Source organism: Gymnoscopelus braueri (genome assembly GCF_963280865.1).
Source record: "Gymnoscopelus braueri genome assembly, chromosome: 5".
In the NCBI taxonomy this organism is placed as follows: Eukaryota; Metazoa; Chordata; class Actinopteri; order Myctophiformes; family Myctophidae; genus Gymnoscopelus; species Gymnoscopelus braueri.
In genome coordinates, this window is record NC_137606.1 from 25,123,649 (window position 1) to 25,151,565 (window position 27,917).

The 27,917-nt window shown below is 43.8% G+C and overlaps 1 protein-coding gene across 3 annotated transcripts in view; it reads right to left on the bottom strand.

The window, feature by feature from the left end:
- LOC308085627 (rho guanine nucleotide exchange factor 26-like) overlaps positions 1-26,988 on the bottom strand; it is a 36,561-nt gene extending 9,573 nt beyond the window's left edge. For 2 of the 3 annotated variants that reach the window (XR_013933195.1, XM_080428847.1), the window contains exons 1-12: positions 26,734-26,988; positions 24,592-26,106; positions 23,874-23,925; positions 23,231-23,373; positions 20,715-20,771; positions 19,028-19,188; positions 14,620-14,772; positions 14,337-14,466; positions 13,463-13,537; positions 13,192-13,281; positions 11,999-12,153; positions 3,531-3,737 (exon numbers count right to left, since the gene is read on the bottom strand). Coding sequence is in view for 2 of the 3 variants with exons in the window: in XM_080428847.1 (XP_080284973.1) it covers positions 3,531-3,737; positions 11,999-12,153; positions 13,192-13,281; positions 13,463-13,537; positions 14,337-14,466; positions 14,620-14,772; positions 19,028-19,188; positions 20,715-20,771; positions 23,231-23,373; positions 23,874-23,925; positions 24,592-26,052 (2,684 nt within the window). In the remaining variant the exon portion in view is untranslated. Of the gene's footprint in view, positions 1-3,530; positions 3,738-11,998; positions 12,154-13,191; positions 13,282-13,462; positions 13,538-14,336; positions 14,467-14,619; positions 14,773-19,027; positions 19,189-20,714; positions 20,772-23,230; positions 23,374-23,873; positions 23,926-24,591; positions 26,167-26,733 lie in introns of all 3 variants that reach the window. The other variant, XM_080428848.1, reaches the window with a different exon arrangement.
- Between the last annotated feature and the right edge of the window lie 929 nt (positions 26,989-27,917).

Below are 27,917 nucleotides of genomic sequence, written 5' to 3' on the forward strand. Positions count from 1 at the left end.
TTTATTGTTTAGTTTTGCTAAAAAATAAAAGCCTGGACCAGCGCGTCGGTGTACCCGGTATGAGGAAGTGTTCATTTCCCCAACCAACCAGAGTGCAGTGGGCGTCGCTCGTAATGTTGTGTTAAAGGAGGAGTTCACCCAAAAAAGATGTATTTTCTATCAATTGCACACCCCATGAAGCCTTGAATACATGGATTTATTTTGTTTTTTGTCGCATTCCTAAGCCAATAATTTGATGCCCGGGTGTATTTCCGGTAGGAGACACAAAGAATCTACTTTGTGTCTCCTACCGGATACATTAGCCGGTAGGAGACAGGAATCAAATTATTGGCTTAGGAATGCAACAAAAACACAAATAAATCCATGGATTCAAGGCTTCATGGGGTGTGCAATTGATAGAAAATAAGTCGTTTTTTGGGTGAACTACTCCTTTAACGGGGCGGGGGTTGACGGACAGATCGGTGAACCAATGGGATCAGGCACAGTCTCTCTGCGCCTCTATACACCCGCCCCTCTATACCCGAAATCAGGAGCGTTGGTGCAGCCTAGCAACACACAGACCTACCGCCGCCTATACAGCCTGGACCCTCGGTCCGAGGTAGGTACAGACGGGTACAATACAGCAGGGGGAAGGCAGCCAACCACCAATAAATACGGGGAAACCACAAAGTCAATAAAGTTCAGCTCTGCAAAGAACAGCGGAGCCCCGCCTCCTGTCAGAATGTGTGGAATTTCACGTTTGAGCCGCAAATGCTGCACAGTCTTCAACAGCGCTCCTTTTCATGTCCATTGTGGCAATATTTGGGACTGGTCTCTTAATACCCTTCCAAATAGATACGAACGATTTGAACTCGGCATCGCTATTTTGAGCATGTGATTAGAGGCAAAACATTTCAAAAGTTTTCCAAAAATAGCATCTGGCATTGGTCGGGCTCTACTCTAAACATCCTCTCTCTGTCTGCTTCGTGTCATTAGCGCTGATGGATGAAAGGGGTCAACGTTGGATAATGTAATGCCACTTGCACCTGTCATGTTAGGTTAGACCAGTCATCTGGGATGAATGGCCGGAGAGGAAGAGGGAAGTTATGCCATGGCTATTGAGAAGACAATACCGATCACGGTGTAACAGAGGAGACACGATGGGGCACGATGGGACAGTGACAAAAGGGGAAGCGGAGAGGGAGAAAGTGGGGACAGTCGTGGGAACGAGCCCGCTCGACAATGGTCCGGTGCTAGGCAACCACTGTAACAATGCCTAGCAACCGCTATATAACAATGGACGGTCGCCAGGGAGTCCTTTTGTCGACTCATTCAGTCAGCAATACAGTGAGGTGCTCAGCGCCATTAAACACACACACACACACACACACACACACACACACACACACACACACACACACACACACACACACACACACACACACACACACACACACACACACACACACACACACACACACACACAACTCATCATCAAATCTTAGCCAGGGGCCCCAAACCCACGCTTTCTGGGGGTCGAGGGACTTACTTTCCAGGACAACAAACACACTTGTACTGTACATCCTCAGTATCTGTGGCTCAGTGGGAAGCCTGTATGAGTCACACATAACATAATTACCTCACTTGTTTCCCCCAGTTTTCCCCTATGCCAGTGGTTCTCAAACTTTTTCATGTCAAGGACCCCCAAATTGACACTTATTAGCCCGCGGACCCCCATTTGAAAAGATGCAGTATGCCAGCTAGGGAGTCCCATAAGAGAAGATTTTTACGTCTCTAGCAGTGATTCTCAACCATTTTAATTTCAAGGACCCCCAGTTTGACATGCATTAGGGCTACGGACCCCTATTTAATGGCATTTCTATCTCCGGGACCCCAATTTATATTGTAAAATCAATGTTAATTTAACTCTGAGAGTGTACAAATGGAACCAAATGGACCCGTTAGGGTCCATTTGGTTCCATTTGTACACTCTCAGAGTTACAGAGCCATAAGGGTCCATTTGGTTCCTAACTATCCATCATTTGGCTCGGTAGGTACCCCCTGGAACTCCCTCAAGGACCCCTGGGGGTCCCCGGACCACTCTGCAACACTCTGTCTGACTCGCATCAGAAGCCCCGATTACGAAAATCAATATATGCACCCCGCATTCTTTCTGTGGAAAACCTCCTCCCAGAGATAGATGCCACATCATACGGAGGGATATAATTAAGATATAACAAAAGATATAATTAAGATCTCGTGAGCCGACTTCAGAGCCGACAAAAAAGTTGAGACACGTTCAACATTGTTGTGGTTTTGTGAGGGTTAGGGGTTACTGTGCTGCGTAGCCGGCGGCCATTGCCCTTTAGTAATGAACACACCGAGGGAGGTTCTCCAATCCTTAAAAGGAATGAGGAGGAACAGGCCCTGCGTGTGAAAACACTTCATAACAAAAGCCGTCTTGAACCACAGCGAATACACAGTCAAATCATCAGTGTTCATTTAACTCTTGAGAGTGTAAAATGAACACATAATTGCACAGTTAACCACTTAAACGCTATATACTTCATTGTACGGAATCCCCCCAGGAGTCTATACTAGGCTCCCTTCCCCCCCCCCCCCCCCTCTACTGTTGTTTGCCCCGGAATAGGGACTCTAGGCTCCATGTGGTTAAATTAACACTGAGGATTTTACTGTGTACTGTAGTTACAGCACAAAGCTGTGCGTGTACATGTATGTCTGTGTGTGTGGATGCACATGAGTCTATAAACAAACAAACACACCCTACATTGAGTCTAATAAAAGGACAGATCTGTTTGTTTCTGTTGGGTTACATAATCTGTAGATGATTGTTGATGTGACCTGACCTGACCTCACCAACATTATGGCCTGAACGTCAAGGAAGTAAAGCACAAGTGGATTTAATTTCTATCTCATTTGTGCAAGTAATCATTTACCCCCTGCTACAAACTTCAGCATATATGCCAGGCGACTTTAAACAGAGTCTTGCTGTCCTCAGGGGAGAGTCCTGCACTGTGTGTGGAGACGCCCAATCAAACAAACCCATTATGGTGACAAACATCATGCATAACTTACATATGTCTCCTATATCATACAGCTAGTATACGGACAACTTATTTCAACCTCATTAGTGTGGTTTAAAGAGACAAGTTGGTGTCATATTTTAAAGTGAACAAAACGAAAACTTTGATCTGTATTTGAACTTACAAGGAAAAGAAAAGAAAAGAAAAGAAAAGAAAAGACACAGGCAAGTCATCTGAGGACTAAAGCAGAGATATTTGAGAAACGTTGGGAGAAATGGTATTTGTATAAGAGTAAATAGTGTATACCCCTCCTCCCATTTTTTTCCTTCTCTTTTTCTTTTCTTTTACTGTATTGTTCTTTACTGTATTGTCTTTTTTTCCTGTTTTGTTTTCCTTTTCTGTCATGTCAATTTTGAATGTATGTTTTGTTCTCGTCTGAAAAATAAAGACAAAAAAAACTAAAAAAAACACAGGCAAGTCGCAGAGAAAACAAAAGAAAACACTCACATCAGTTCCACCCCCAGGATCATCAGCACTTCTCCCGAGTGGTTGCTGTGGAAACCCAGGCGGAAGAGGTGGTTGGTGCCAGGCTGTCGTGAGCTCAGCATGCTGGCAGTGGTTCTGATTGGTGAGAGGCAGAGATCCTCCGGCTGGCAAGGACCCACCCAGATCTGGTCCCTCAAGGCGTAGTCTATCACTGTGTAGCTGTCTTCACTGGGAAAAAAGAGAAGGGAGGCTAGATAAGATTAAATCCAGTGTATTCCAGCTATCATGGTCGAACAACAACCATTAGTCTCGTTACAAAAACCTAGAGAGTGAAAAGAGGAACTTTTTGCAAGACGTGCAGATTTGGTCTCCAAATAGCCACTTGTCCACAATGGCTGTTACCTTTTAATGCTTGACCTACATTTCCCATAAGCACCATTTTAACATGATCCTCCACCCAATAGTTATTCCCGTTAGCTGGAGACATCTGGAATGCATAATAAAAACTCCCATGAGACCTCTAATTCTTTGCTGTACTGAGAAAGAGAGAGAGAGAGTATTCATTCCATGTGGCCCCCCCTTTCATGATAGCTGAAACCTACCTGTGTTATGTCATTCAGGAGTCCAGAACAGCAGTCAGGCAAAAAGAGAGACTGCTGGACATGAACTAGCTTCCTGTGTGAGCCAGCACATGGCATGCTCTCTCACGTACACACGACACGCACACAGCCACCCCAAGGTTATTCTTTCATCTTTGTTTTCAATTCAGTTTGGTTTCAGTGTGAGTCACTATGTGACTTTGCTAGTTTTAGTTTTGAGTTTTCTATTTTTGTTTTTTATCATTTTGTTGTTCACCGTTGTCTCACAGTCATGTAGACATCCTGGGCTCAATTAACACATGCACCCAATTAACACATGCACCCAATTAACACATGCACCCAATTAACACATGCACCAATGCATCCCCCTGCTTGCTGTATTGACACATTTGCTGAATCAATATAATTTCAATTAGTTAAAATGTTTCCCCAAAAGTCAAGTCTTTTACTTCTATTTCAGATAACTAAAACCACACACACACACACACACACACACACACACACACACACACACACACACACACACACACACACACACACACACACACACACACACACACACACACACACACACACACACACACACACACACACACACACTAGGGCTTTCACCAACTAGTCAACTAGTCGACTAGTATAACCACTAGTCGACCTTGTTGGTACTAGTCGAATAGTTGGGGGGAAAAATAATAATTAAAAAAATTAATGCCATAGCAATGGCCCATCTTACTATTATTATTATCCTCCTGACTTTATTCTTTATCAAAAGGGGGTCAATAAAAGCCTATTATTGGGCAATTGGGATCCTTGGAGACGCTGCTGTGGTGCTGTGCTGCTGTGCCAGAAGCGCTTCCCTTAAAACGCCATAGAAATAAGGGCAGGAGGATAATAATAATAGTAATAGGATGGCATTAAAACAATGCCCCCCCTAAAAATATATATATATATATATATATTTTTTTTAATGTAAATTTACGACTACCACTGGGTCAAATGAGTCGACTAGTAGAAATCATTAGTTGTGAATGCACACACACACACACACACACACACACACACAGCTAGGCCATCAGCGCCCCCCAAGCCCACTGTCCTTAACCAATCAAATGCCATGGAACAGGAGAGGGCTAGAGGAACAATATACAGAATGTGATAAATCACACACAGGTTGGGGGAGTGGAGGTGAAAGGGTGAATGGACTGGAAGAGGGAGAATACAGAGCAGAGAGAGAGAGAGAGAGAGTTACTGCACACAAGCCTGATAATTTAATCCGTGAACACATCTATGTGTCACTTTCAGATTTATTATTAAAAAAAATAGCTGCACCAGGTCTTTTTTTTTAAGCGAACATTTATAACTCAAATCTTTGCTTCTGGGGATTCTACAAATGTCCTCTAAATCCTAATATTTGTAAAAAATAAATAAACTTATGTTGCTTTATATCAGTGGTTCTCAAACTTTTTTCATGTCGACGACCTCCAAAATTATATGTATTTGGCCGCGGACCCCCATTTCAAAATATTTTGTTTCGTTATACAAAAATAGCCGCGCTATGAGCTGCTATTTTTGAATAGCCAAAGAAATCAAAAAATGACAAGAGGTGCGTTCCCGGTCTTAAAGGGTTAAGCTCATGTAAGCTCATGATATTGTCCCCAGATTTTGTCAACCTGTGTCTGATCAGCCTTTATCAAGAATAAAGATGGACCACGAAGGTTTATTTGTCAGTCACTCACACAGCTAAAAGCAGCAAAATGTTTGTGTTGTTATGTCCGTATAAGACTGGACATTTGTTTAACAATTGCAGCATAATATATACAAAAGATAAACAAAAAGAACAAGAAAAACAAGAGAATATAAATACTGTTTTACTGTTACACGATTCTCTCACTCACTCATCCGGTCTCCATTCCTAAAGATTATTAGTTTTGGATGGAAGAGAACCAATTGAAATGAGGAATAAAACATAACATAAACAATACTTTCTTGCAACAGAGGCTCTAGCTCACGCACATCATGACATTTCAAACTTCAAGTATGTCTCCTTTTTTATGCCACAAAAGAAAAACAGCTGGGGCTCATGGCTTCTCTGACTGAGTGTCCGATTAGTTTTGGGGGAGCCAGGCATTTCAGGGCCTGTACAGCCCCTGTATGCAGACCCTTGCAAACCCTCCAGCCAAAATGTCTGGAATGCCATTTACATTACACTGTGGAATGGCACGGTGGAGATTCTACATGTGGGATGTGTGTGGGTGTGGTGGTGGTGGTGTGTGTGTGTGTGTGTGTGTGTGTGTGTGTGTGTGTGTGTGTGTGTGTGTGTGTGTGTGTGTGTGTGTGTGTGTGTGTGTGTGTGTGTGTGTGTGGGGGGGGGGGGGGGGGTACAATCAGTTATACAACACACACACACACTCTCTCTCCCTTTGGATAAATTATGAAAGAAAGAAAGCTTAGACTGGAAAGCCTATACGTTGTTATACCTTTAAAACCGGAAAAGCATGTTGCTATGTATATAGCAAGAGGAATTTTCTAAATTTTTCTGAAAAAAAAAATAGAAGGCGTTTTTAAAATCGTACTCGGGTCTAAATGGTTTAACTTTATGGAGTGAAAAAAAATTTCTGACGTAAATTGGAATCCCAGAGGTTGATCAAGTCGAAGACATGAACAGTGGCACAGGCGAGCATGCACACACACACACACACACACACAGGTTATTAGTGCACATTCTGCACAATGTCCTGGTGGGGAATGGGAATGCTGAAATGAGAATGTCAAGATGCCACTCACATAATTGCAGTGGTGTAAAGTAACTAAGTACATTTACTCAAGTACTGTACTTAAGTACAATTTTGAGGTATTTTAACTTTACTGGAGTATTTCAAAATGTCAGTACTTTTACTTCTACTTTTATTCCACTACAATTATTTGAAAACTTTAGTTACTAGTTACTTTTCAGATATAAATTATTACATTATAAAACACGCGTTGTGAGTTTGTAGATCTGCTATTTCAAACATTTTAGGACTTTTACCTTTGATACTTTAAGTATATTCTGATACCAATACTTTTGCACTTTTACTCGAGTAAACTTTGAATTCGGAACTTTTACTTGTAACAGAGTACTTCTACATTGCAGTATTGATACTTTTACTTAAGTAAAATATTTGATTACTTTTTCCACCACTGCATAATTGACGCACAAATTACCAGGACACATAAAATGGGGTTATAATTTACAAATGAGGGGACATTTACAAATGTCAAAGACAACACAGAGAGGGGGGGGGGGGGAAGAGAGAGAGAGAGAGAGAGAGAGAGAGAGAGAGAGAGAGAGAGAGAGAGAGAGAGAGAGAGAGAGAGAGACAGAGAGAGACAGAGACAGAGAGAGACAAAGAAAAGACAGACTGTTATGCAAGTGCTGTGACATTGGGCTAATTTAAAAATCAATGGGATAAAACACACACAATTAGCAGAGACAGGAATAGAAAGGGAGTGATATAGAAAAAGAAAAAATACAGAGAGTGAGGGAGAGAGAGAGAGAGAGAGAGAGATGGAAACTGTTCCACACATCCTCAACAATAACAGTGGTTGGATGTGAGGCCCAGTAGTGTCAGACAGGAGGGAAAGGGGGGGGGGGGGGGGGGTAAAGATGAGAGAGGGGGGCCAGCTGGTGTAGTCAGTGTTATATAAGTGTTCCAGAGTGCCAGAGCTCTGCAGCACATTGTCCTGCCGTGAGACAGTGGAGCCTATTCTCACAGGACACTAACCATGCTGAACTTAGTGTAGAACACTCAGAACATTTTCCTGTCAAGGACCCCCAAATGTATATGTATTTGGCCGAGGACCGGCAGAATTAGTAGAGGCTATTTGTAGTCCCTGACCACTGTGGTCACGAAGGCTTCCTAAATCACATCAAAAGCAAAAACTAAACGGGAAATGCAGTTTAAAAATGTTGAAAGCAGTAGAACTACTAGTGACATTAACTTATTCTGTGCCATTGATGTCACTGTCGTCCATATTATCATAAGCCCAGAGCGCCATTGACGTTGCCGACGTCCGTTTTTTTTTTTGGGGGGGGGGAAACGTCCAGAACCAAAGATAACGTGATCCAAAGATTTGCTGCTCCATTCACTTCTTGGTTAACTTATTACTTAAAAATCCTGTATCTTGGCTCCTGTGTACTTTTTTTTTTACTATGTATTTTTGACAGAGACATGCTATTTTCAAAGGTGGAATAAAGGGAACGGGAGGTCGTGATGACATTTTTTTTTTTCGCACAGTGAAACCCTCTGTGATTAGCAACCATTAGGGGATCGATCATACTGGAGATAAATATTCTGTGACTACTTGAAAATCTAAGAAAAATCGAAAAATCTCTGGCACTGGGCAAACACAGTCAGAAATAAGCCTGGCATTGAATGAGTTAATGTAGCATACTTTAAGTTCCTATTTAGCAGCATCACAATGAAAACTTAACTTTTCAAGAAACAATTCCATTTTTTTATATTAATGTTCTCTTATAGCGTTTTTGCCAAGCAACGTTTTGTTTGAATGAATGGCTTATAGACAGAGCAGGTCCTTATAGACAGTGTTGTCAGTCATTCCCTCTTCATCTCCAACAATAAAAAATACTTTCATGTCGCTGGTTCTCTTTCACCTGGCGATGGTTGTGTTGAGTTGCCCATGAGCAAACACAAGCTAAGGCAGTATGATGGGAGTGTAAATTATAGCTTTTTTCACAAAAAAACTTTCGCCGTCTACGTAGTCCGACGGAGCATCGTATGTGACATGTCCGACACTCAATGCGCTAATGATATTGTTTTATTTCCGTAACCTGTGTGCAACGTACTGTTTTGACGAAAGGTTCGCTGGGCTGTTTCTTTTCCTAGGATACGGACCGAAGAGGAGCGCTTGGTTTTGTTGCAAGGCCCGTAAAACAGCGCCTTCAGTACATGCATGCCATCTGTATAGTATGTGTTTGCAGTTGCACACTGCTTCCACGGTCAGAAAATAAATCAGTCTACTGTAGCGTCACATCTTTGTCATTACATAGGGCTGTCACGATTACAACATTTAAGTTGATTATTGTCACACTAATAATTGCGTTTAATGATTTAATTGTGTTTTTGGCATTGGAACATAAGAATAACATTTTTATTTCGGTTTGTCTTTTAGGCTTTGTATCAAGAATGAATAACTACGGTATATAATGATAGGTATGACAAAGATGACAAATAACTGATCTTACAAAGCGTCACGAATAGTGGAAATAGCTGATCAAATAAAAAAAGTTGTGAAGCTTGTAGATCTGCTATTTCCACAATTTGCATGACAATCTTTCAACATGGAAACGATTATGACAATTATGCAAAAATTATCACAATTATCTCAAATAATTGCGATTATACGATTATGTAATATTTGTGACAGGCCTATACACATATAAAAATATACAGTATTAAGCTACAACAAACACAAGCAGATGGCAACTGATTAATGGAGAGAGATAACACACACTTTGTCCACTGTCGCCAGAAATAACGATCAGAAACACTACGTTTGTGGGCCGATGGCACAACTCTTTCTACCTCAATAGTTCTGGGCGCCGTAGTGGCCAAGCTATGGGGGAAACTTATCTCTATTACCATCGCGCTCTGGCCACTGTGGTGCGTTGTCCAAATAATTCAATAAATCAAAAACTAGGAGGTTCGCACTCAGAAATAAAAGTCAATGTCTTTGTTTTATTGTTCCATGCCTCAGGAAAGGTGACAGATGTTTCAGCTAATCGGCCTTACTGATGTCAGTCACCTTTCCTGAGGCATGGAAAAATAGAACAAAATAAGGTAATAACTTTTATTTTTGAGAGTTTTGATGTATTGAACTGTGAGGCAAAAGTCTAATATCAATGTATACTGAACAATAGCTGACAAAACTGAAAGTACCACATTTAGGCGTTTCAAAGGCCAGACCCATGACAGATTTTTGTGCCAAGTTTCGAGACAATTGGACAGTCGGTCTGCTAGGAGAAGCGCTTTGGGCATACACCCTTTCCTAATTGTAGTATATAAGATAGTTCTCTCTTGAACCTCTGACAGACCAGACCAGGCAGAGTGGTTAAAGGTACTTTTCTGCCGTGGAATAAAGCAAGAGAATTTTTTTTCCTGCTTTGTTCTTGCTTTTTGCTTGGGCTATTCAGAGACATAATCACTTACAGTAGGACACACAGTTCTACAAACTCAGGAACGTTTATATCTATTGTCTGTGCGCTGTGGTTTTGGGCCCTTACAGAGATTAGAGATTTAAGCTTATTCAGTTGTTCCACTCGTAAGTCGCTCAGCTAAATGCCTAACATGTAAATACAAATGGGACATAGAATCCCACTGAGCTATTATGTTGCTTTTGGCAGCCATGTGGGTTTAGCTGCAAAGTGGCTTTAACAGCTCAAGTCGAAATGCCAAGGGAGAGAACAATTATGCATTCTACGACCTGTACTTGCCCAACCTGCTCTATACTATAGCCTCATGTACCCCTGGACTGTTTTGGTTTTGGTTCCTGCAGATGGAGTGCAGTGCAGCAGAGTAGCGTGCCACAGCAGGACTTCCTTTCCCCCACAGAACAAACCAATATTATAACAGCTTCTCCCATTCTCAAGCACACAGCACGCAGACATACACACTCCGATTCCGGAGCACTCCCTATCCACAATCCCTCTTACAAACACGCGACGGACACCGCACACTGCTGGAGCCTGCTGTTGCGTGTCGGATTCCCAGAAAAATATCATATGGAATGTTTTTTATGATTCTTAGGAATTCTGAGTAGCGAGTAGCGGGACAATCAGTTCCAGGCACTGTGTGGGAGATGGAGGGGAAAGTTTTTCTTTTTTTTCTTGTTCTTAATGGCGAAAATAGACACACGTGTGCACACCACTCACAAACGAAAACCAGTATTTCAAGGCGGCTTACTTCTTAAGGTTGCAAGAAACTGTGCAAAACGTGGGGGATAGACTCCTTCTGACAGGGCTGGCAATGAACAGCTCCACTCAGCCCACACATATGACAGCACATGTGCAAAGCTCCACTACCATCTATCTATGAATTCCAGGAATCTATGTCTGTCTGACTGTCTATCTCATGAATGGTTATCCAGAACCGGCCCCTCCATACGGGCAACCGGGCATGCATTCCAAACAGCAGACACTGCACTAGTACAAACAACGAATCAATGAAGACAACCATAGAATCAATAGGCAATGCTGGAGCAGGGTTCAGGTGGAATCAGTCCAAGGCCTTGGCTTGTAAGTGCACCTGTTCAACAGTCACACACCTGTGCGTGAGACTACAGTGTTGAAAAGTACTCACATTACCTCACAGTTCACCAAAACGTCACGGAATTCACGCTATGTCTGTGACATGACGCGTTTTGTGTTTTCTTGTCGGTTCATAAGTTGCAAGGGTCTCACTCATTTCACAGTGATTTAGTTTGTCTAAACAATCGTTTCCCAGGACCAGTCCAAAACCAACGGTAAATGGAGACAATATGACACACCCTGTACTTGGCCAGAAGTAATTCACACACCTACACACAATAGAAACCAACACTCGCTATGAACGGGTCACAACAGGTGAATTATGTGAAAGCCACCAAACCCAGACCTTAGTTCTTACCACAACATAATTGTACACACACACACACACACACACACACACACACACACACACACACACACACACACACACACACACACACACACACACACACACACACACACACACACACACACACACACACACACACACACACACACACACACACACACACACACACACACACACACACGGCTAGTAGTGAATTGCTGCTGAGTGAATGTAGTTGCCAGTAGTGATATAGGCTCACCTCTTCTTCCTGGTGACGATGAGGACGTCGTTGAAGAGGAAGAAATAGACTTGTTGTCGTGACACCCTTTTGGAGAAAATGCCATTCTCCTCCCCTAAAGCTGTGAGCTCGCCTCTCTTCACCATCCACCTGGAGGACGAGACCAGAGGGAAAGCCTGGGGGCAGGGGGCAGTAAAGTGAGAGAGAGTAAAGCAAGATTAGATCAGAATTACAAAAGCTGGGAAAAAAACATGTATATGGTATGTGGTAAGCTACATGTAGGGTATAAATCAATCACACACCATCTGAGCAACAGTGGCTCAGGTGATAGAGAAGCCGCTTGGGAATCGGAAGGTTATTGTTTCTGGCTCACCCTGGATTAGTGTTAAAGTGTCCTTGAGCAAGACACTGAACCCCTAACTGCTCCCGATGAGCAGGTTGGTGCCTTGCATGGTTTCCTCTGCCATCGGTGAGTGAATGTGTGTGTGAATGGGTGAATATAATGCACAGTGTTGGATAAAGGTGCTATATTAAATGCATCTAACCTTTTACCATTTATCTAGGTTTGGTGTTCTGTTCAGCTGTGTGTATCGGCTGCCTGCACGAGTGCATGAACAGCTGGCTATGCAGTTTGAGGACATGATCACTAGACATCTGTTAATTCCAAATGTGCCAAGAGGTTTTTCCCACACTGCTCTCTCCCTCACACACACACACACACACACACACACACACACACACACACACACACAGTCTGTATGTGCACATACATGTGACCAGACCATGCTGCATATATGTTCTTCTACATTTGTTATGTTGTACATGTGTCTGTGCGTGGTTGTATGAAATAAAACACTCCATGTCTGTATTTCACATAGTCATTACAGACACCTGTTAGCATGCCCATGCCAATTGCTAACAAGAATGAATATGTATGTTCAAAAAGAATGCATGGGAAACAGCTTGGGTGTGTGTGTGTGTGTGTGTGTGTGTGTGTGTGTGTGTGTGTGTGTGTGTGTGTGTGTGTGTGTGTGTGTGTGTGTGTGTGTGTGTGTGTGTGTGTGTGTGTGTGTGTGTGTGTGTGTGTGTGTGTGTGTGTGTGTGTGTGTGTGTGTGTGTGTGTGTGTGTGTGTGTGTGCAAAGTGAACCCAAGTACAGCCATCGCTTTTTATCGCATTTTCCGGTGTGGTGTCTTCTTCACGCTGCATCCTTACCTTGATCTTGAATTCCAGCTGAGAGTTGATGGTGTACATCATCTCTGTTCTCTCCATGGTGCGAGCTCCTTCATTACACTTCCTTACCACCTACACACACACACACACACACACACACACACACACACACACACACACACACACACACACACACACACACACACACACACACACACACACACTTCTAAATGTTTCTACATTTCAACCATCCCATCTGTCAGTGTGTATGAAAATCTTAAGTTCACCCCTAACTTATTTCCGAGTGACTAACCTTGCTGATTGCTTGTAATGCCTTCTTACATTCCTCATATCGAGGAGAGTCTTTTGGTGTCTTCTGGCAAATAGTCTGCAGGAGAGGGCACAAGGGGACAGGTCGGGTATGTTGATATTCCACCCTAAAAGAATCATGTCGGTGCATTTGCACGGCAAAACCTTCAACCATGTGAACGCGTGGAATTTCAGGGCTCAACGCGCCTTGACGTTATCAAAATCCTGATAACATAATTTAGGCTCCAATACTATTTGAAGCCTAAATAAAGTGGTGGGAAGAAGAGAAGAAATCTAAAACTTTCTCAGGGTCCACAAAGCCTCCGAGACAGTCTACAAGCTTTACAAACCAGAGTCCCCGGGGAGCCTCTGACAGAGCACGAGAACGGAGAGGGATGAAAGCAAGGAAAGGAAGAGCAGGAGCGAGAAGGGTTAGAGAGGCCAAATGTGCTGGAGGGAATCAGAGCAAAGGAGAGTGATAAACGGGGAAGGAAACTTGATGCAGATCTATCATTCTGTTCTGGAAAATGGAGGGATAAACTAAAGTAAAAGCTACTTTTTCTAGGTCAGGGATGTTAGGCAATTGATTGATCGTAAAGGGAACAAAATGTGCAGACGGCCTTTTTGGAGGAAGTGTTCAACAACAAAGGATGCCAAATTGTCTCCCAAGTGTAATAGGCTTGGAGAGGAAAGGGGATTTAGGGGGGAAAGCGAAAGCCAGCGCAATGAAAGCTAAAAGAAAAAAATCACAACAGATTGGAGAGCAATATAAGTCATCGAATTCTATAGTAATTGTTGCGCAAGGGTGAAAGCCCACAGAGTCAAAATCTTGGGCTTTTGTGTGTGTGCTGTCTGCTGGCGTGAATCTCTGTACTCACGTCCATGAGTAGCGGCAGCCGTGTGATCCTCTGCATGGGAAGGATAAGGAAGGAGATCATGGGGAGGTTCTTGCAGTCAGGGTGGCCTTCTATCCTGGTCAGAACCTCTTTAAACACTGCGCTCTTAGACCTGCAGTAGGGGGGGGGGGGGGGAGTGATTCATTGGTTGGAAAATAATTCTGGTTCAAAGGATCAGAACAGTTCACAGTGTATCTGTGTTTATCAGTCACTGATAACATATCACTGAGGGATATAATAAGGGCAAACGTGCATGGTCACTCACACTAGCCTTTGCAGGGTCCTCTGCTGGTAGACCTCATTGGAGCAGTAGGTGACGTAAGGATCAAAGTTGGCCTGCGCATGTTTGAAGACGATGTCGCTGACGTCATCAATCACTATGTTCTGCTGGTGTCGGTCTTCCAACTCACTGAAGAACCTGGGTGGCGACAGAGTGGTGGCAGAAACAGGGTTAGTATGTCAAGAGATGCATGGAAAACACATCCGAGTCAAAAGCACCGGACCGCTTTCATCATCCCACAATAGGAAAATAAAGGTAGGATACATGGACAGACACAAAGTCAGGAAGCGTCGTGTCAAACATGTTTCTCCTAACCCCCCCGTTATAAGATCACAGAAGAGGAACTCCTCGGCCCGGCCTGAAATAGAAGGGAGCAGCCATTAACGTGTAACACAAAGGCTTTCCTCTTCCTGCACACACACACAGATGGCTCATTTAATGGCACGCCATTCCAGCCACGCCGCAAGTGTGAGTGTGTGTGTCGTTATGTTCCAAGGTGACAAACAGGAAGCTCTGACACAGGCACAGGAAGCTGACCTTGGAACCAGATGGAAGTTGGTTTGAGCTCATCTTAGTCCATGAGCCAGAGGCCCAAAATTGAGCAATGATTATCGAAAGAGTGGGCAAAAACCAAACCTATATTAAATTGTTCATAGGGTCAATACGGGTCAATACGAGTAAATAAATATATAATAATATAATAATATATAGGTGAAAAAATTACAAAATTAAAAAAAGAGTTATCATAATGAAACTTCCTGAGTTGATTACTTACATGAAGACAATAATTTATCGTATTACAAGTTTTCTGAAATTGTATATTTAAATATGCAATTTAGGCATTAGGAAAATATGCCCACATTTGCATAACTTGCATAATCAACATTGGAACATTGGACAAAGCCAGAGTCAACATACTTATTTCATTTTGTTAAGATGTTGGAGTCAAAGGTTTTTAACGAGGGAATATTCAATATCTGGCTCAATTTTGGGGCTCTGCCTCATGGACTAAATGCCTAATTTGCATATTTAAATATACAATTTCAGAAAACTTGTAATACGATAAATCATTGTCTTCATGTAAGTAATCAACTCAGGAAGTTTCATTGTGATAACTCTTTTTTAAATTTTGTAATTTTTTCACCTGTCATGTACGTATGGGGAAAATAACAAAATGTGTGATAACCATGAAAAAGCTGCTCCTGTGGAGAGGTTATCATATATTTATTTACTCGTATTGACCCTATGAACAATTTAATATAGGTTTGGTTTTGCCCACTCTTTCGATAATGAAATCTTGTCTGGCTCATGGACTATCTGTGGAGCCACTCTACTCTAGAACCCATCTCATCCACTGAGCGGGAACACACAGCGTGTGTGTGCGCACACAGACACACACACACACACACAGATCATAAGTCATGACCCAGGCACCTATTTCTAGGTGACAGTTGTGTAACATGTACATTCTTCTCCTGACATGACCTTGCGCACACTTATGAGTCATGACCCCATAGCCTCTGAACTTTGATCTTCCTAAAGATGTCACAAGCCCCCATGATGGCAGCGCGCGCGCGCACACACACACACACACACACACACACACACACACACACACACACACACACACACACACACACACACACACACACACACACACACACATACACACACACACACACAGACTGACCCCAATAACAGCAAGGGAAGAGGGAATCATAACAGGGGGGTGATGGAATGAAGAAGGGAGGAGAGGTCAAGGCTGCTCGGGGGACGAAGTGGTTGGTTGAAGTCAGATAATATGGAGGACTAAGTATGTCAGCCCTCAGGAGAACATTCTCCCTGTGACTTTCTGCCCCTCCGGTAGTAAAGTGCGCTGTGAATGCGATTGTGAATCAAGTATGATGAACCCTGAGGCCGTCAGTGAAACCTGATCACGCAAACCACCTGGCATTAAAAAATGATCACCCCACACACCGGAGTCTGCAGCCTGCAGCCAGAGAGGCATTTCTGCTGTTTAGTCTGAGGAGCTGAATCCAATGCTTCTAACCATGTGATGCAAGTCAAACATCCTGTTGAACCAGTGCTACAGGCTACTGACTGAGCCATCCTTCTATTGTCTTCAGTGTCTCTGTATCCATCTATCTATCTAGCCAGCTCCACTAGGTTTAAGCTCGTTTGCTCTTAATTGTTTTTTTCTTTTTTTCATGGGGAGGGCAGGGTAGAGATTTGATGCAAATGGTGTGAGAGGCCACGGGGCAGGTCTGCAATGCAACCCTGTTAAGTTATTAGGAATTTGGACCATTGCAATCTCAGAACACAAAACACTAAAGGTAAGGATGCCATACACACTTAATTAAAGAGAGGAGAAAGGGACACACAATAATGGTATTGTGTTATTAGGCAAATTATGACTTGCCATTAGTGGGTAAATCAGGCAGTGTGAGCCAATACAATACAGTTTACTTGCTCGTTAAATTCCAACGTATTACTTAATTAAAAAAATATATATATCTATGTTTTTTTTTGTTTTCTGTTTATTTGTTTGCTTACAATTATACAAATTGATTAGAAAATAACTTTTCCCCCCCAAAAGATTCCAGTCTAATAATAATAATAATAATAATTGGGTAATTGGTGGGCTACGACTCTCTAAAATCTGGATTGGCATCAGACTCAAAAGTCTGGCATCAGTTGAGCTCTTGAAATGATGAGCGGGTGATTCAGGCAGTATGAGCCAATGTGGGGGAAAGTACAATAGACATGGGGGGGGGGGGGGGGATGTCACAGCAGTTGTTGGAGAGGAGTTCCCAAATGCTAAAGGACAGTTGCATGGTCCTGGTCCTGCATGCACAATGATATACAGCACATAATTTTTGTCAAAGTGAACTTGATAAAAATGAGTCCGATGGTGTCACTGTGTAGAGAGGCTCAAAACATTTCCCGTCAACAGCTTTCAGCACTAGGAGAGCATGTTCCGAGACATGGACTGTCATGTTCTCTCGTGCATGTGTGTTTATGAGATCCTTGGAAACTAATGACTAACTGACCAAACCATTGAGCCGGAAATTATGAAAAGAACACGTGTCGTGCCCACACACACATAAAACTATTTCATGATGACTAATAATGCATGGATATAATGATGTATATGTTCTTTTTTTTCAACATTTGCCCCTGGTTTCTCGCCTGGCTCTGCACTGTGTCTATCACCATATGCAGTCCAACGGTGACCTCACCCTCCACCAAGAAAATACCACTTCAATTACCTCCGAAAACAATTCAGAGAGGGGTAAGCGCGTCAGGCTTAAAGAATGGTCTCATCATCAAAAACAATGAGTGTTTACACATGGACAGGAACACACACACACACACACACACACACACACACACACACACACACACACACACACACACACACACACACACACACACACACACACACACACACACACACACACACACACACACACACACACACACACACACACACACACACACACACACACACACACACACACACACACGAAACAAGTACAGTTGAATCAATAACAGTCACACTCATTAGCAGAAACATTACACAGCCCAGCAAAACGCAAACATCAGCCCACATGTGACCAGTGGTACAGCCTAGGAAATATGCAGGCGGGATAAAACCAAGACATTTTACAAATCTAGACAATGTAACACTAAAATCCTAAGACATAGGGTATAAACCCAACATGTGTTTCCAGACATGAAGATGGCAGCTCTGTGAATTGCATGTCACAAGAAGCTTAATCTCTCAAGAACAGATCCATCGCTGCGCTTGAATCTGTCGGTTGCCGTGTTGACAACCCATGCACATTGGCTACAAGTGGGCGTGCCATCAGATCAGGAAGCAGGCCGCGCTTTACCCAATCAAATGTAGTGGGCGGGATTTACATGTGTGCGGCTCGTTCCCCACTGGAAACAAACCGAAACTCATTTAACAATAGCGTCCTCGGAGCCGACAAAACCACGGAAAGTTAGTAACATTTTAACTTGCTCTTTCGTCATAGAAACAAGTGGGCTTATAACCAAAACGATGTTCTTTGGGAGAAATGGTGTTAGTGTTCCGTGGAGAAATATTGTTAGTGGGAATGAAAACATAGTCGCACCACCGGAAGTGGAAGGCTGAAGGCAGACCAAAACCCCGGTTTCCCTGAGCACGGGTCCTCCGTACAGCTCCGCCCAGAGTCAAATGAACAAGTGAAAAAGAGCAGAGGGCGTTGTTTTTCCTTTTTATTTGACGATGGGTTCCCAGATTGCAAGAAGCTACAGGACATGCACTTTCTTGCACATAAACCCAGACACACACACACACACACACACACACACACACACACACACACACACAGACACAGACACATACTTCTTGCTGGCCTCGCTGACGTCTGTGATGTTGGAGAAGAGGTGGTGGCGTTCGGTCTTGGTCATGGCTTCGCTGAGCTCCACCGAGTCCTTGAACATTCGGATTAGGATCTCCAGACTGTGTAGGTAGGAGTGCTCTGAGGAGATGACTTCAAAAATGGCCTAGCGGGGGGGAGTGAGACAAAGAGTGAGACCGCAAAAAAGGAGAAAAGCAAGTGAGTACAGTGAAATGCATACCATGTCACATGACAACGTCACCAGCCAAGATTCTGCTAAATTATAAATAAACAAAGGCTAAATGAGACTTCAGAGTGTGTATGTGGGTGGTCATTCTCTTCTCCCACTATCTATGCAGCTTCTTTACATCCATTCATGACTTCCTGTGCTTCAGTCACCCGACATGGTCATGACTCAATAGGCTGGTCTACTCTCCATCTTTCATCCTGAAGAAGACTTGTCTGTTGAAACGTTAATCTATAATAAAGCCTTGACTGGAAGTTTCTTTTGCACAGTGTGCGGATTTCTATTTTTTATCTTACTCTCCATAATTTCCATGCTTGACATACCTGTATGCTACAGTCAGTGGTGGAAAAAAATACTAAAATTCTTTACTTAAGTAAAAGCACCAATACTGCAATATAGAAATACTCTGTTACAAGTAAAAGTCCGGAATTTAAAATTTACTTGAGTAAAAGTACAAAAGTATTGGCATCAAAATGTACTTTATGTACCAAAAGTAAAAGTACTAAATGTTTGAAAATAGCAGATCTACAAGCTCACAACGCGTCGCGAAGCGATGCGTTGTGAGCTTGTAGATCGGCTATTTTCAAATAGCCTATGTATAAAATATGGCTAAAGTGGTTAATGTATGTTTTATAATGTAATCATTTATATCTGAAAAGTAACTAGTAACTAAAGTTTTCAAATAATTGTAGTGGAGTAAAAGTACAATATTTGCCTCTGAGATGTAGTGGAGTAGAAGTATTGGAAATTGGAAATACTCAAGTAAAGTACAAATACCTCAATATTGTACTTTACTGTACTTTCCACCACTGGCTACAGTACATTCATGTTGTTGAGCAATCCCATTTGCCTCTAAGCATTTTTTTTTATCACTGTGATTGACTGCACATCGTGCACCTGCGCAGTAAAATCAACTGAGTTAATTTAATTCTGAGACTTCATTCTCTCTCTCAGAGTTAACACTGAGGATTTTACTATGTCTAATGAGCATGTTGTTTGCTGCTCATGGCCTTTAAGGGCTTTGTTTACTGGTCTGGTGGAGTTTACAGCAACCAAAAGGATGGTCATATACTACTTTATCACCTCGAGATGCTTCACTGTGTGTGTGTGTGTGTGTGTGTGTGTGTGTGTGTGTGTGTGTGTGTGTGTGTGTGTGTGTGTGTGTGTGTGTGTGTGTGTGTGTGTGTGTGTGTGTGTGTGTGTGTGTGTGTGTGTGTGTGTGTGTGTGTGTGTGTGTGTGTGTGTGTGTGTGTGTGTGTGTGTGTGTGTGTGTGTGTGTGTGTGTGTGTGTGTGTGTGTGTGTGTGTGTGTGTGTGTGTGTGTGTGTGTGTGTGTGTGTGTGTGTGTGTGTGTGTGTGTGTGTGTGTGTGTGTGTGTGTGTGTGTGTGTGTGTGTGTGTGTGTGTGTGTGTGTGTGTGTGTGTGTGTGTGTGTGCAGATTCCCACCTCTTGTCTTTTGCGGTCCTCTTGACTCAGTTTGTCAGCCACACCACTTTTCTTCACCTGAACAGAAAATGCAGTTTGAAATAAATAATGATGATGTGGTTTAGAGGACAAGGAGACACAGAGTACATCTACAAGTCAGGGGCTACTTGTTATGTACCTGTTGTCTATTATTGAACCTTCATGTCTCTTAAGAGCAGAGGGTCCTGTTTTAACATGCTGCTTTATATAAGAAGAGTGCTGTGTGTGTGTGTGTGTGTGTGTGTGTGTGTGTGTGTGTGTGTGTGTGTGTGTGTGTGTGTGTGTGTGTGTGTGTGTGTGTGTGTGTGTGTGTGTGTGTGTGTCCCACACTAACAAAGGAGCACTTCTCATACCAAACTCAAGGAACTGAACTAGAGCTCCACTAAGCCTCTTTAGACAAAAAGGGGAGGAGAGGAAAGACCTTCATACAGAAAAACAGAGAAAAGGGTGGGAGGGTATACACAGAAATAGTGTAGGTCTTTTGTAAATCGCTATGTAATAACCACAATAATATACAACGTTACGTGAAATCTCTTGTTTTCTTGGTTCGACTGAATGGTTTGTCAAAAAAACATATGGTTTGCAGGGAGAAAAAATGTGAATGATTCGATAGAGAGCAAATTTGCACTCTACAATAACAAATTCCGTCTCATTAAAAAAATACACTTTCTCATCCTTATTACCACAGCCGGCTGCTGGAAGTAAATCCAGAGTCAGATTTTGATGCAGTTTCAGAAAGCTCTCTGTGTCACACAGCGACACACACATTTTTGCTGACTAAAATAAATGTAATTAATGGTTCGTTTTGTCTTCTCTTCTGTCAGGGAAGTATCACTCAGTGATAAAAAATAAATAAAGTTTATTAAACGGTTTAGCATTTTGAAATTCCAAGAATCTGACCACGATGGTGTTGTACCCTCCACCTTTCCCTTGAGAAGAACAATCCTCCTCTCTTCCACCAAGCCAACACCATGAGACTGACCCACCCCCCCCACACACCCACAAGGGGGGCACAAGGAAGCGATACTGCTTCATTAGTATAGTATGCTTTCCAGTCTCTGCCCTGCAGCCCTTTGCAAACACTGAGAGCAAACAAGACAGGGGACACCACACTAAACAGCTCTTCAGGTCTCTTCCACTTGTTTTCTATCTCACCAGTTCATTTGTCAAACTTGTTCCAAGACCAATTCCTGAAAACGGAACAACAAGCTATCCACGAGAATGTGTACGATTTCATTTTTCAAGAAGCCAACCAGAATGACTTTCTATGCAGGCACAACAGTTACTGGAAACCAGAGATCTCTGGGACACAGCGTGTAGTCAAAAGCGAAACCTAGTCAACAGAAAAGTAAGTCCCTATCAGGTGCCAGCGAAACAGAAGGGAGGGTCAGTGTGTGTGTGTGTGTGTGTGTGTGTGTGTGTGTGTGTGTGTGTTAGGGCTGCACGATTAGCTTAATATTGTGTGTATGAGACCGTTTTGAAAGGCAAAGGCAAGGACTATGACACCCTGTACATCCGGCTTTCCACTGCATTTGTATCCGTTTCACATGCAATTATTGTATTCAATCCGATTCCAGTAAAGCCTATCTTCTGTGAGGAAACTTCCTGTGAAACTATAAAAATGGTTATGAACCATACAGTTACATCATTTACTGGCCAAGTAAGTCAACAGCTGCAGAAAGAAAAAAAAGTCAGACAGTGGTAATCGACAACAGAAGTGGCCTTTAGAAAGAGCAGCTCCCCTCGCTCAGTAATGTCTGCTGGTGCCCACTGTTCTGTGTTCCCTGCGGTGCCTTGCTGAGACAGCCAGACACAAGGGAAACAAAGATGCCCTAAGACATTCCCCGAATGTTATACATTTTCAAGCCACTTTATTTGTGTCATCCTCCAGTTCTCTGCCCCTGGAATTTGGCAACTCAACGTTGCTGTCTCGTCACGCTCGCTCTGTTCTCCTATCTCTCGTCCAAAACTTGCCCTCGACAGCAACCCCAGATAAGACTGAGCATCAGCAGGCGGAAAGGAACTCCTAAGTAGAAAACTACATTAGTTAATTACCGCTCTATATTCTATCACTCCATTCTGAGCCTAAACTACCGGTATATTATGCAACACAGAGCCACCAGACTGCTGCTCTTGGTCAACAACAACATTCTTTCACTCTAAAGAATATCCAGTTTGCAAAGAGACTAGATTTGTACCAAGCTGTGCCTTAAGTCTTCCTGTATTTTTAATGTATGTCTGTCTGTCTGTCTCAGTCCCAGACTCTGCTCCTTCACTCCCAACCATGAGGACAGTGAGATACAGAGAGAGAGAGAAAGAGAGACAGAGGGAGGATGGAATGGGCTGTTGCCAAACCGGATAGGACGGCATTCTTCACAGCACTGGCATTCCAAACCAGAGAGCTGTGTACTGGGTGTACTGAGATACAAGTGGGATAAGGAAGAGGCGGAAGTTGCTACATCCATTCTGTGTGGCAGAGTGCTAATGCTATGGCTCACCACACTAAGCTGGGCCCAAGAGATGCGTATGGGCCGGTACTGCACCACGATGCGCTCATCCGGTTTGGGCTCTCTAGAATCGGCATCCTCGTCCGAGTCATTGTGCAAGGCCTTTTCCTGGTAATTTTGATACAGCTCCTCCTCTGTGGAACACACATATATCAGAGAGCGTTTGATTATAAACCACATGAGAACCCTAGCATCCTTATTCTAGGCATGTCATAATAGGCGACCATCAGGCGAAGATAGCCTACAAGCTCACAGTGAGCTCGTTGACAGGCTATTTTCACTATTTGATGTACAATAAGTATATAGGGTTTACGTGGTTAAGACTATTTTTTCTTTCATGCAGTTCATTAAGACAGGACAGCATATAGAGACATGAAACAGAAGGGGAAATTCACACCACCGGGGACATTGTGATTATGCGGTGAACAGATAATCCAGTTAGCCACCAGCACACGCCCTAAATATCAGACTAAAACATGAAAGTGTGGCAAATGTAGGCAGCAAGGGAGAGTAGTCAGAATACGGTGTTAAGAGGCAGACAGAGAGCATCAAGTATGGAGACAAAAGCAGACAGGCAGACATGAAGGAAGGACAAGTGTAAGAGAGTAGCTGAGAGAGAGGGCGTATCTTTCACCTTCACTGTCAAAAGTGCGCTGACTGGTTAATACTTTCTTCTTATCGGGACTCTGAAAGAGAAACAACAATGGAACCGCTGGCTATTTCTGAGGCACAAACCTCACATACAGTACCCACACAATTACACACCTTAAAATAAAAGACACACACACACACACACACACACACACACACACACACACACACACACACACACACACACACACACACACACACACACACACACACACACACACACACACACACACACACACACACACACACACACACACACACACACACACACACGTATGAATACATGGAATATGATACTGTTCCTCTGCCTCCTGACCCTGACCTATGGCCATTCTAGTAACCTTTTTCAATGACCCCTAGCTAAATACAAAGCCATTTTGTGTATGTGTGTGCTCAACAAACAATTGCATCCACTCTGTCTCCTGGTCAGGACTGTTTCGTTGCTTCATGGGATGCTAGTTGCTAAGTATATTTCACATACTGTATATTTCTGGTTATTGTATGTTTAAATTGTTCTGCATGTGATTTCTAATATCTTTCACTACCCTTGCCTGTACAGAGTAGACACTAAAGCTTTGTCACGGTCTGCCTAACAAATAATGAAAAGATGCGGTAAACAAATCCAATCTGCTTCAGCATGCTGTGCAGAACAGAACATCTGTGCTATTGAACATTCCGGTGCCTATTTCAAATGTACCAACCTTGTTCTTTCCAGGGCCGCTAGACTTAGCAGAGCTAGGACTGCTGCCTTTGACAGTACTAGGACATGTAGGCTTAGCAGAGCTAGGAGTGCTGGGTTTCGCAGAACCGGGACATGTAGGCTTAGCAGAGCTAGGACTGCTGGGTTTTGCAGAGCAAGTGCTACTGGGTTTGACAGAACCAGAACCAGTTGGCTTGGCAGAGCCAGGGCTGGTGGGACACGTTAGTTTATTCCCTTCTTCTTGCAGCCCTTTGAGGGCAGGCTGGGACAACCGATGGGCCTTGGGGTCAACAGGTGGGACCTCCATGTCTACCCCGCTAACCACTGCCCTCCTGTAGGAGGTACTTCTCAGCCCCCTCTGTAGAGTCCCTGGGCGGTCACCCTCGCCATCTGTCCCCTCTCCACATACCCCAGAATCCCCCGTAGAAAAGAATGCTCCCGTCTCCACCATGCTGAGGGCTTTCAAGGCCCGCTTTGAGTGATCTAGCCCCAGCAGCCCTCCCACACCTTGGCCCTGTTGCCCAGCGGAAGCCGACTTGTGGCGAGAGTCGGAGGCCAGTCCTTTGGGAATCAGCTGCTGGGTGCCCATCTTCAGGGCGACCGGGCTGTGAGTGCTCAGGACGACGGAGGGAGGCGGGGAGACGGACATGGACGGGGTCAGGGAGGGGCAGGGAGAGGCATCCTGAGTGGAGGCCGGCGAGGACGAGGACTGTCCGTGGCTCACCGACCACCTGTCCGCTGGGGACGGGGAGCGCGGGGTAGGGGGGTCCGAGGAGTTGAGGGAGGACAGGGAGGGGATGCTAGACGTTGAACTGTGGGAGGGTGTGGGGGTGCGGCTGCCAGGGGGAGAGGAATCGCTGTGCAGGTACTGTTGATTGTGGTTGTAGTTGTTGTTAGAAGTGAGAAGAGAGAGGACAGGGGAAGACTGCTTTGGAGGAGCGGATTCAGAGCTCGTTCCTAAGGCCATCTGGTCTCTCCGGGAGTCGCTCCGGGAGTCGAGCGACGTGCGTTTCTGTTGGTGGTCCAGCAGACGTCGGTCATGCCATGTTGAGACTCCGTTAGTGGCTCTCCCTTTCTCATAGCCTCCGTTGCACACCTTATTGTCCAGCGACGCCGACCTGGCGTCCTCCGTCCTGAACCTGGACAAGGGGAAGCGCTCACTGGACACGTGTCCAATGCTGATGCTGCGGACCACTCGTGACTTCTTGGTAGGTTTGTTTAGAATGTGTTTCAGCCCACTCACTCGCGTGGCCATCAGTCTCTCGGCGGGCTGGGTCAGGGTGAAGGAACACCTGTCCTCCACAGGGAAATCCGTCACCATAACCCCATCTATCTGGTAACTGAGGGGTCGCGGTTTGGGCTTCCTGGAGTCCCGCGGGCCGGTCCCATTCATGGCTGTGCGTCGCTTCCACAGCGGAGTGATGTTATTGTTGGACAGATCCACTTCATTGCCGCCATCCATGGCTCTGCAGCTGTCTGTCGCCTCTTGTTCTCTGTGTCGCTGCTCAAAGCGGTCCTGTCCAAAGCCACAAATCACAACGTAAACATTGGTAGCCCTGCGGAAAACTGATATGACCTTTGGAGGTAAACAAAGCCAGGGACATCGTTTAGACGTTAGAACCCAACCCCAGAGCCGTGTTCACAGTGAGTGAGTGCAGCGTCCAAAAGTTTAGGCTACTGATTAACACAGAGTGCTGACCCAAGATACTCAACTTCAGGATGTAACTGGCTGAATAACTTGGGGAATACTTATATTGAAATGTAATAGGCTACCCTAGAAAGAGCAAGTGGTGCTGCCAAACTCGTAATTCGGTTTTAAATATTATTTGGTCAGTGAGGGTAGCCTAGTACACCCCTGGGTAGTGATCCTAATAATACCAAAGCACAATAACAACAAAAAACACAGTAATATAAGTTGACTAAAGCAATGGTTCTCAAAGTGGATTCCAGGAACTCTCAGGGTTCCTTTAGGGGGTTCTAAATGGACCCTTAACAGTCTGTAACTCTGACAGTGTACAAGTGGAACCAAATGGACCCGTTTGTACAGTGTCAGAGTTAAGGGGAGACCTTGGAAATTGTAAAGTTTGAGAACCCCTGGACAAAAGCAACCCCCTCTTTATTTGACTTTAGGAATTCAACTTACCTTTAATCAACGGTTGTTTGGCAGTAGCTGCTAGACTGATCATGATTATTGTACCTGCGCTGCGGATAAACTTCGTTTCGCGACAGAAAAACAAAGCCAATTGTTCTTTTCTGCTGAGTCAAAACAAAAAAATAGAGTTGTAAACGTTACGACAAAAGTTGTAAACCGAGCACGCGCTTTCTTTGGCTGAAAGTTAAAGTGTAATGAATTCAACTTGGCAGCGGAGTTGAACTGCTGTCTGTCTGCTCTAGTCTCTCTTCACTGCGGACTGAATGATCGCCTCAGTCGCTTGAGCAGCGCGGGACCGTGGATGGGAGGAGGAGGAGGAGGAGGAGGAGGAGGAATGCCAAACAGAGCCAAGTAGCTCTCAGTGGTTCTCAAATTGATGTCAAGGACCCCTAAATGAATGTGTATGTCATGGCCGCAGACCCCCATCTGAAAAGGATTTGTGCCAGGGACCCCCGGAAGAGAAGAGTTGTGTTAAAACAAAATCGAAATAATTTAAAAAATATATATAATAATAATTTACATTAGATATACGTGAACTTGTACATCTGCTATTTTTGAATAGCCAATATATAAATGGATAAATGGTTCAAAATGATTGGGATGCTGTATTGACTACTTTTGCTGGGGACCCCCTGGAACCCCATCAGGGACCCCTGCCAGTCCCCGGACCCCACTTTGAGAACCAATTCTCTAAGTTACAAGCATATTAGACAGTAAAATTACAAGTGGACAAGGTTAAAAAAAAAATGCTTCTACGCAACGACCCAATAGTAGCCGCAGGCTCACATAAAGGCTTGGGTAAATACCCAGAGAAAGTCATTAGCTTACTGTAGGCCTACTGTTGGTGGGAGAAAGTAAAGTAGGCCTACAACAATCAAAGTCCATGGCATGGTGGTGCACCGATGCAATCATGAGCACCTGGGTAGGTAGCCTACTGTTTGCAATGCTTGATCCGTAAGAATGTGGACACGCAATGAAGGAGGAAATGGGAGTGAGGTTGCCTGAGGTTGAATAAATATTTCTCTACTGAGACTACTGTAGCTACAGAACATCCCATCGCGTGCTGAGGAATCTTTTCTTAATAACTTCCAGTGTAGGCCTAGGCTATGACAATCCGAGCTGCACTAAATGTCACCAAGATAAATACATTCCTGTAGTTATTGGTCGTACAGTCA